This window comes from Papilio polytes, unplaced genomic scaffold, assembly GCF_000836215.1.
Source record: "Papilio polytes unplaced genomic scaffold, Ppol_1.0 DF824091.1, whole genome shotgun sequence".
In the NCBI taxonomy this organism is placed as follows: Eukaryota; Metazoa; Arthropoda; class Insecta; order Lepidoptera; family Papilionidae; genus Papilio; species Papilio polytes.
In genome coordinates, this window is record NW_013525113.1 from 398532 (window position 1) to 408719 (window position 10188).

Sequence of the window (10188 nt, forward strand, 5' to 3'; positions counted from 1 at the left end):
ACTGCCCGCAGCGCCAGCGCGCGCCGCTGTGCTTCTGCACGTGCCGCTGCGACACCAATCACTCAATCTTAGCCACAAACTCAATCTATATTTCTAAAAACCATAACAGTTTAAACTTACAATTCGAAGTGATTATAAAGGATGACATACTATTATTCAACATTTTTTTAACAGTGTTAGAACCCGCTTTACCATCTTCGCACTGCAGGGCCGGCTCGCCCCCAGTAATACCACGACCACACAGAAAACAGGCGTGAAATGGATGCATATCCGCGTGTCGTCTTATGAGTGTGGTGCCAGAGGCCTAATTTTAGTTCCTTTCCCTTTCCACACTTTTCTTAAGAGGAAAGGATGGGAAGGAAAAATGAATTTGACGGTGTAGGTGACGCATAGGGAAATGTCCTCTTTATGCGCGTCTCCTCCTCCGTTTGCCACATTATATTACATAAAAAAAATTCAAAAGAAAAAAAAATAATTCGACATGTGCCGCGATATACCGAAGCGCCGGTTTTTAATGAACCCTAAAATAGAACACAAAGTACAGAATAGAAGAAGAAAAAAGTAGTATGTGACTTACGGAGAGTGCGGAGCGCGAGGTGTACTGCGCGGGGCAGACGCGGCAGCGGAAGGGGCGCAGGCCGAGGTGCATGTACTGGTGCGACTGCAGCGTGCTGCGCGTCGCGAACTGCGCCGAGCACTGCTCGCACGAGTACCTGCCCACACTTACTATTGTATTACATTGATGCAATTGAACAAAAACGTACATACATTCGACTAAAAAGAGACTGGTGACGTCAGAAGTCTCAACAACGACAAAACATTGGATTGGTTCTCAGAGATCAAAAGTCAAAAAGCGATTAAATCTTGCTATAACTTTAGAAAAGCACATTAAACCAATACAATGACGAGAGAATACACGATTTTGTGTTCATAAAAACGTTTACTCGGAAATATACAAGAGAAATATTTAAATTTCCTTATTCCTGGCACGAGTTATTACTTATTTTATTTAAATAAAATTAAAAAAAATCTATAGATTAATTTTTATGGTAAAAAAAAGTTTTGTCTAATTTGGCGTCATATGCAAATTCCCTAAGTAAGCAGTCAGACGTACTTGTGTGGCGGCGGCGGCGGCGCGCGGAGCGGGGGCGGCGCGCCGCAGCGGCCGAGGCAGAGCGCGCGAGCCTGCAGCACTGCGCCCGCGTCGCCCGCGTTGCAGCGCTTCTCATGCTTGTACAAGTTCGTTGTACTGAAATATACTATATGCTGTACTCAAATATAACAAACTTATCTAAAATACACTTTCTATGAATGTAATTACGGATTATTAGAAACAGACATGTGTATGATGAATTTAAACCCTAAACTTTTCAGAATGATTCCATCTAATAACATTATAAATGGAAAAGTTTGGATGGATGGATGTTTATTAAAAATTATTTCGTAAACCGCTAAACAGATCTGGATAATAAATAAACACGTAAGTTGTGTTTTTATTAACACGTAACAATTTTTTATTTCCACACAGACGAAGTCGCGGGCAACAGCTATTAGACGATAAATGACTATCAGCCAATTAGTTAAATCTATAAAAACAATTTTTTATTTAGAATTTAACTGTACATCAATTTTGGTATGTATTTAGTTAACATTCTTAGCACTTACAACTAATGCTGTATTGCCTCTACATGCCAAATATATACCTTCTAAAGTCAGCACCACAAGCATAGCAGATGAGGTAGCGAGGACCATGCTTCTCCTGGTAGTGGCGAGCGGCCGCCGGGATTGTCTCCGACAACCGATGGCAATACAGACATCTGAAAGATTTTCCAATTTATTTATGAACATTACAGTGATATCATACTAATATTATAAATGCGAAATTTTAGGTGGATGGATGGATGTTTGTTAGAGTTTGTAGCGTAAACGGCTGAACGAATATCAATGAAACTTAAATTGTCAGCTACTAGCATGGGACACAATTATCATTTGAATGTTGATATTTGCAATTAAGTTTTATGGAATGTATAAAATAAAATGTAGTCAAATGAAAATACTCACTCTAACATTATACCATTTAAAATATAATAGTCCAAAGGTGGAGGAGGAGGTTTGACTGTCTTCATTATCCCTGCTAAAGTTTTTATTAACTTCTTTTTATTAACTAACTCAGGATACTGTTGTCTAAGTTCATTCACAAAAGATTTCTGCTGCCACGGCTTTATCATTGTATATCTTCTCTTCTTTTTAGGTTCTATATCACTGACTTCATCAACTGCATCCTCTTCATCATCCTCTGGGACGTAGTCGGTATCATCATCAGGGAAATTGTGTCCATCATTTTCTGGATTAAAGTCCCTATCATTGTCACATTCAAAGTCTACTTCAGTCTTTATATTATTTTCATCTAAATATTCATAATCATGTGGTTCTTCTTTTATTAAAATGTCCTCTAGAGATACCTCTTCACCGAAAGTTTGCGCAGCCCCTATTAAATCTTCTATAACATATTTAGGATCCTCGTCTTCCACTTCTTTCTTTATAAAAGATGTGTTTGCATATTCATCTTCATCTCCGACTATAACAACTATCATGTCATCGTCGTTCTCCATATCTTCAACATCTGCTGGAACTTGCTGATGTTATTTATTCAAGAATTAACCTAAAAAACCACTAATTCAGCCTTTAATGCTAGTGCGCTAAACCTGCCTATAAATTAAACACATAGTGAAATAATAACTAAAAACAAGGATAACCTAGTACCTATAACAGAAGCGATGTTTATAATTCGATATAAAATTCAAACGAAAATCCCGCGAAAATTTATAATTATAATTTACTATGTCAACAATATTTTATCACAACAAAGCAAAGGTAAAAAGCCATTCTATCTTTCAGTTTCGACATCTACAAATGTCAAACATGTTACTACAATTTATGTAAAATAATGGAAACAAAAGTTATACATAATAAAATTATCTATTTTTATTAATGAATATTGCTTACCTTAGTTTTAATTACTGAAATATAGTTTTCAGAAGACTTATTTATTGAAAATGAAATGATGCCTGTCTTTATTTCCTTTGCCAATTTTTTCTTTTGTCAAAACCATAGATAACAGTGAAAACAGACTAAAAATATTAATGATTTAAAAATCAGGCTTAGTGCCGCTCTAAATGAAATAATCGAGGTTTACTTCACACTTCTTGCATACGCTTATGGCCATCACTTTGAGTGTGAAGGTGAGGGAGATGAAGATGGAGATTCAGAAAAAGAGTGTCTACTGTCATATTATCCTGAAATCTTATCTTTATTTCAATAATAAATACTTTTTCTGGTATTTATTTAAGTTGCGTAAAAGTGTGACTGGTATTTCAAAGTAGATAAGAATAAAAAGCCAATAATTTTTTTTTTGCATTTAAGTAATGGCTATTTTTTAATATTTACACAGGTAGTTGAATAGTTGAAGAGTGATAATTGTCTATGGTTGCTTAGAAGAGTTTTTTTAACTTTGTCAGCTGACGTGAATTAAAGTCATTGTCAAAAATAAACAAAGTAAAGTGAATGTTGTGATTGTGGTGTGGCGCCAAAAATTTTTGCTGTTAAAAATGTTTGTATAATATTCATATCCATATTAGTTAACATAACAAACAAAAATGGCAAATGGAACTAAACTATTTGAGAATTTCTCAATACCTTGTACCAAACCTAAAGTTCGTGCTTTAGAGACTACATTGCTTCAATCTTTTGCTAACTTTAAAGGCAAGTATGTTGTGAAAATACAAATTGTTTGTTCATCAATAAAAACAAACAGTTATTATATTGGCATTATTGTTTCAATTTTGCAGACATCCTGCTGGAATACGAAGAAATGTGTTCAGAATTAGAAAGTCACAAAAGTCAAGTTTTAATACAGAAAGAAAAATGTGAAAGGTAAATTTTAATCTTCTTAATAACGTATGATATTACAGTATTTAACATATTATTTATTAATTACAGTAACAATTGCACAAGTTCAGAAACATTAAAACAAATTATAAGCGAAAAGGATAAAATTATTCAATCAATTGGTAAGATACGAAAACATGTTTATTTACTATCCGATGGCTATAAAAAATAATACAATATGAATTTACAGCAAACATTCTGTTAGAAATCAATGAAACAAGAAACCTGGATATAATAACAGATGCCTTTAAAATTATATCTGGTGAGATGTCTCCATTAAGTCCAAAAAAGTCACCTCCAGAAGGTCTATCTCCTGTGTTTGAACCAGCAAGTATAGATGATAAAATATCAAATGATTTTGATAAAGAATTAACAGAATCTGAAATGGACAGCATTCCTTCAGGAAGAAAAAGTCCAATTATACAAAATAAAAAGTTTCGCACTACTTCAGCTGTAGCCATAAATAATGTTGTTCAAGAAAAAAAGAAATGTCCTGAAATTTGGTAAAAAATGCTTAATTTTACATTCAATTATTTACAATGTATACTAATATTATACAGTGGAAAAGTTTGTAATTTTGTATATATTGAAATAACTCAAAAACTACTGGACCGATTTTAAAAAATCTTTCATTGTTAGAAAGATAATTTATCTGTTAGTTAACATAACATAAATAACATAGTAGCATGTTTTTTATAATTTTTTAATTTCACATGGACATAGTTGCAAGCAACAGTCAATCTGTTCTTCTTTCCATCTTACTAGTAAATTTTGAGGTTATTGTATTTAAAAGAAAACAAGACCAATTATATAATACATAGCATGTACATATCAAAACCATGATAAGTAAATAAACTTTATAACTTTAAAACACTTTATTTCAGGCCAACACCAGAGAAGAAAATGTTAAAGCTGGTATTTACAACACCAGGGAGACAAAAATCAAATGCCAAACTTAGGCAAGCTCGCTTGAACTTTGTTAAGGAAAAAGCAACAACTATTGTGGATTTAACATGTTCTCCAAAGGATTCTGACTATAACTCCAATGGCATTTCACAGGTACACATAAATATGTAATCTGTACATATAATAAAAATGCAGTCTGTAATATCAACAGAGAAATTTCAGACTTTAAGAAGATCATGTATTTGCGTCACTTAAATTAAATGCAAATGATGATGACTGAGAATCTAAGTAACTGGCAACATTGTTTCTTTGCTGGTATTGGCCCTTTCAACCGTTTTCTCACTTTACTTGCCCCTAAATTTTATAGTATTAAAACATATAGCCTAAAGTGTGTTAGTGTAGGCATTATTAAAAACTAGCTGTCGCCCGCGACTCCGTCCGCATACAATAAAAAAACAAAAGTAAGTAGCCTATGTGTTCTTCCAGACTATTCTCTACATCTATACCAAATTTCATCGAAATCCATTCAACCGTTTTAGCTACAAACTCTAACAAACATCCATCCATCTATCTAAACTTTCGCATTTATAATATTAGTATGATGGATTATTCTAAACTTGCTGATTCACAGAAAAGTGTGTGTTTATACTTTACTAGCTGTTGCTCGCGACTTAGCCTGCGTGAAATTAAAAAATAATACAAAATAGAGCCTATGTTACTCACAGATAAATTACCTTTCTAATGGTGAAAAAAATTTTAAAATCGGCCCAGTAGCTTTTTATTAATTAAATACATACAAAAATCCAAAAATACAAATTTTTCGTCTTTATAATATTGGTATTGATATATTTTTGATGTCAATCTAATCGTCATATATAATTTGTACTTTTATAAATCTATTTTTTATAGGATGTAAAGAAGGAATTATTTGAAAATGAAGATACAATTCTCCCATCCCCTACAAGTGGATCTATAAATTTCTCTTCTGGGTAAGTATCAAGAAATACATGCATTGATTCATTAAGTTGTTTTTTAATATTCATTTAACATTTTTAACTTTCAGATATAAATCATTATCCAGAAGCAGTCCTAGAAAAACGAAAACACTATCATTAAGTAAATTAAAAAGTAAAGAAGCTATTTGTGACAATAAAGAAAACAAATTTATTAAAATTGAAGATATTACTGCAGAAGTTAGTGTTTTGAAAGAATCCAATAAGTAAGTAAAACAATATAACAACCATCATTCCATTATCAAAACACTTGTATAAAAAATAAGGCCATTCTTCTCAATTTGTGAAAAAAAACAGGGAAAGTCTATTAATCATAATAATATGAGGAATTTTAGATGATTTTTGTTAGAATTTGTAATCTAAACAGTTGAACCGATTTTTAAAAAAAAAATTGGCATAAATGCAGGGAATATTCTAGAAAAACACAGGCTACTCACTTTTGTTTTTTTTTTCAATTCCTTCCACATGAAGGAATCTAAAGCAAAGCTATTGAAGTATAACTTCATAGTTATTTAAAAATTGCATTTACAAAGAAATATTATGGAAATATTTCAGTATTTATCTATACTTTTTTACAATCAGTAGGAGAAAATTAATTATAACTAGTTTTACTACATATTACATTTTACCCTTATCTTGTATACAGATTAAATACACCAAAAAAAACCTGTACCTCACCGTCTAAATTCAAATTGAAATCAGAATGTACTTATGATGATGAAAATTTATCTAAAATAACAGCTCCTAAAGAAGTTGAAGAATCTATTAATATTCTAAGCAATTTTCCAAACAGGTATGAAAATGTATAAAATATTTCACGTAACTAGGATCAACAAAACATATATTTTTGTATTAATTCATGGCTTACATTTAAACATAATTACTTATTAAAGTTATCTAGATTTTCTCTAATTTTCCAGGTTCGCTGAAAGTCCTAAACCTCAAAGTCCAATGTTACACTTACAGTGTAAAGAAAACAGTCAAGATGCAAATGAAAGTATATCTTTGTTGCAAAGAATTAATCAGTTCGACAGGAAACAAGATGGGCAACCAAGCAGGTGAAATACAGAAAACAAAATTACATAATAAATATTGTCCCTTTCCCTTTCCACACTTTTCTTAAGAGGAAAGGATGGGAAGGTAGAGTGGATTTGACGGTGGAGGAGATGCAATGGAACATGTCCTCTTTATGTGCGTCTCCTCCTCCGTCAATGAAGGGTAGGCAACGCATCTGCTATTGCAGATGTTTATGGGCAGCGTTCGCTTTCCATTTCGGTGGCTTCTTGCTTGTTTGCCAACTTATATTATATTAATATTGACTTTGAAAAAAAATTAAAACAACTTAATGGATTTTTTCAGCCCAATCAAAAGACCATCTTCACCGAGTGATATACCAGCCAGTTTGTCAGTACTTGACAACAATTTCGCAACAAAAGCATTTAATAACAAAGATTCTATCAAAAGGTAAGTTACCAAATATATTAACAAACATATTAATTTATTCCTCACTAGCTTTCGCCCGCGACTCCGTCCGTGTGACATTTAAAAAAAAGTGAGTAGTCTATAACTTCTTCCAGATTGTCCTCTACGTCTAAGTCAAATTTCCTTGGAAATCCATTCAGTCCTTGTACATACAAACTAACAAACATTCATCCATCTAAACTTTTGCATTTATTATGATTATTTCAAAGTGACTTTCTCTAATTCATAACTCTATTTTAATTGTCAACATATTTCAGAACAAAACCAGTTCCAGTTGAATCAATATTTAAAGAGCCAACTGTGAGGAAGAAAGCCGAGAAACTTGCATTACCTGGATGGAGTTGTGATGAATGTAAACAGGTAACCACTCAATATATTAAAACTAGCTTTCGCCCGCTTGGAATAAAAAAAGAAGCCAGTAGCCTGTGTTCTTTCAGACTTGGATAGTCTGGAAGAACACATAGGCTACTCATTTTTGTTTTTTTTCAAATTCCACGCGGACAGAGTCGCGGGCGAAAGCTAGTATTAGTATGAAGTATGATATACCTAATTTTCATATAATTTAATTTCAATGAATTCAAAGTTGTCAAAAATTAACGTAATATACTTTGTTTCGTTTACTTTATACTTAAGTTGTGAATGTTAGCTAAGTAATGACACTGTGAATGCTATACATATGTAGTTAGTTATTCCGAATCTTATTCCCAGTTCTACGATGAACTATACAAGGACAATCCAGAAATGTTGCGTCAGAAGATGTCAGAGTGCTCGCGGCACCGCGGCCGGCGAGACCCCGCGCGGCCCCGCACGCCGCCCGGCTACTGGCAGCCCCGCTGGGATGTGCCGCAGGACACTGACGACTTCAACAGACTCAACAATGCTATATGACACTACAACCTCACAACAGCAAGCAAATGTAACTCAACCCAACTAAATAAAACCCAAAAACTGTGACTCGGCAATAGTAAGTACATAAAAATAAATGTTAATGTATGTGTATAATTATTTGTAAAAGAGAATAAAGTTGATTTAATTATTTTTGTTATTTTTTTATTATTTCAAAGTTTAAGGGCCTGTCCCACCACTGGCTGATAAGCTGTAAGGGAAGAAAATATGATATTTCCAACACATATTTTAGATGTTCAATTTTTATCAATTTGTTGGGACAGGCCCTTAACCTCCATCTATATGGATATTCAAGGTAAGGACTGACTGCAGATTATATACAATGCTATAAACAAGAAACAGTTGTCTAAAACAAAATGCATGAATATACAAAGCCTCAAACACTTTGTAGTTAAGTTTCTTTATAACATGACCTCTTTATTCAACTGAGTAAATTGAATAGAAATTGTTTAATTTACAATTGGACCTAGTCTTTGGCTTTCTCTAAGATTTTGGCAGTTATTATTTATATTTATAACTTTTAAAGATGTATAAAAAACTTTTTATAACATTTTTGAGTATGAAAACATTCCAACACAAAAATCAAAAGCTTTATTGTCAGCTTGGAGTAATTTTCTTTGCAACACAATTTCCTTTTAAAGAGCACACAAGGTTAATTAGGTCAGATCTCAGTGACTTGCAATATCAAACATTGAGTAAAAACACATACAAATTATGCATTCAACTTGAGTAAACAAATATTTTGTATTGGAATTTTAACAGTAAAATTCAAGGAAGGATGTCATAAGTCATTGAACTCTAAAAAAATGCAATACAAATATATATTGTTCAATATATGTGTAAACTAGCTGGTTTCTGTTTAGAACGTTCGACATGTTTTTTTCTTTAGAAAGTTCTAGAAGCTTTCTACAATTCTATGACTAATGTAATTTTGTATATGTACCTTTCAATTGAAAATACTAATGTATTTGTGTACATTAAACATGCAAATAAATTTCAAAGGTGGGGGGTTTCAAAACAAACAATAATATAGGAGAACGGCTTTTATTCTCAATAAAACAGAATGTTATAATTTGTCACTAGCTTAAGTTAGACAAAAAAAAAAAGAAAATCTGTAAAATGTAATAAGGATTAGTACTGAATGTTGCAAACTTTAATATTTAAAATAACAAGATTAAACAGAAACTAGTAAAGGATTATTTAAATAGAGAAGTGTTTTATTTTTTAGTTTAAACCTCATGTTGCATTAATTGAAAAAACCTTTTTATTAAGAATGATTAAATGAAGGGGCTCTGTAAAATGTTTTTCTTTTGTTTATAAAATTCTTGAAAAAGAAATTCACTTTGATATATATTTTAAAAGCTACAACAATATACAGAGGCCTATGATAGCTTCTTTGCTTTCTGGTACAATGTGTCAACTACCTTGCTCATGTGATGAATGGTCTCCAGTACTGTTTCGTAAGTCTTCTCCAGCGGTGACTCGTCATACACTATCAGTACACCCTCCCCTTGGTCCAGGATACCATTGAGTTTCTTATCCAGAATCATTTGGGACAGTTTCTTTTCAACTTGTACTACAGGTAGACGGATTGAGCGAGCAACATGTTCCACTTGCACTCTCATATAAGGCTCAACTATACGACACAAATTCTGCTCCAACATTGTATCATACAAAGCCCCCAAATGTGCACGGACAACTGCATCTTCCTCCAGTTCAGGTTTGTAAGTTTTTAAGGCCGCTTGGAAATCTGCTAATGATCTTTTATGTGATGCGGTAGCCACAGCACGCATTGCTTCCATCTCTTTACCTGCATACTTCAAAGCAGCTTTGCTACCACAGATAGTACCAACTTCCTCTGCCTGGTTGAGCATAATTTTAGACAACAACATATATTTAAGGGCAGTGAGAGCTTTTGGACTGTCTGCACCGT

At 32.9% G+C, this 10188-nt stretch overlaps 4 protein-coding genes across 4 annotated transcripts in view; 2 read left to right on the forward strand and 2 right to left on the reverse strand.

Annotated features, from left to right (window-relative positions):
• Positions 1-2757, reverse strand: part of LOC106099944 (zinc finger protein 674) — a 3927-nt gene extending 1170 nt beyond the window's left edge. The window contains exons 1-5 of the mRNA XM_013278637.1: positions 2062-2757; positions 1704-1817; positions 1115-1249; positions 578-722; positions 3-46 (exon numbers count right to left, since the gene is read on the reverse strand). Of these exons, the coding sequence (XP_013134091.1) occupies positions 3-46; positions 578-722; positions 1115-1249; positions 1704-1817; positions 2062-2612 (989 nt within the window). The 5' untranslated portion in view covers positions 2613-2757. The remainder of the gene's footprint in view (positions 1-2; positions 47-577; positions 723-1114; positions 1250-1703; positions 1818-2061) is intronic.
• Positions 2758-3530: 773 nt separating this feature from the next.
• LOC106099945 lies at positions 3531-4120 on the forward strand. Its single transcript, XM_013278638.1, has 3 exons — positions 3531-3762; positions 3849-3933; positions 4000-4120. Exons 1-3 carry the CDS (start codon positions 3657-3659, stop codon positions 4118-4120), a joined length of 312 nt encoding a protein of 103 aa, XP_013134092.1. The 5' UTR covers positions 3531-3656.
• On the forward strand, positions 4036-9376 carry LOC106099953. The gene is made up of 10 exons (XM_013278647.1): positions 4036-4070; positions 4139-4451; positions 4833-5007; positions 5764-5843; positions 5918-6073; positions 6514-6660; positions 6788-6925; positions 7227-7331; positions 7607-7709; positions 8058-9376. Exons 2-10 carry the CDS (start codon positions 4216-4218, stop codon positions 8235-8237), a joined length of 1320 nt encoding a protein of 439 aa, XP_013134101.1. The 5' UTR covers positions 4036-4070; positions 4139-4215; the 3' UTR covers positions 8238-9376.
• Positions 9377-9585: 209 nt separating this feature from the next.
• LOC106099947 (26S proteasome non-ATPase regulatory subunit 11) overlaps positions 9586-10188 on the reverse strand; it is a 1410-nt gene continuing 807 nt past the window's right edge. The window contains exon 2 of the mRNA XM_013278639.1: positions 9586-10186. Coding sequence (XP_013134093.1) covers positions 9638-10186 — 549 coding nt within the window. The 3' untranslated portion in view covers positions 9586-9637. The remainder of the gene's footprint in view (positions 10187-10188) is intronic.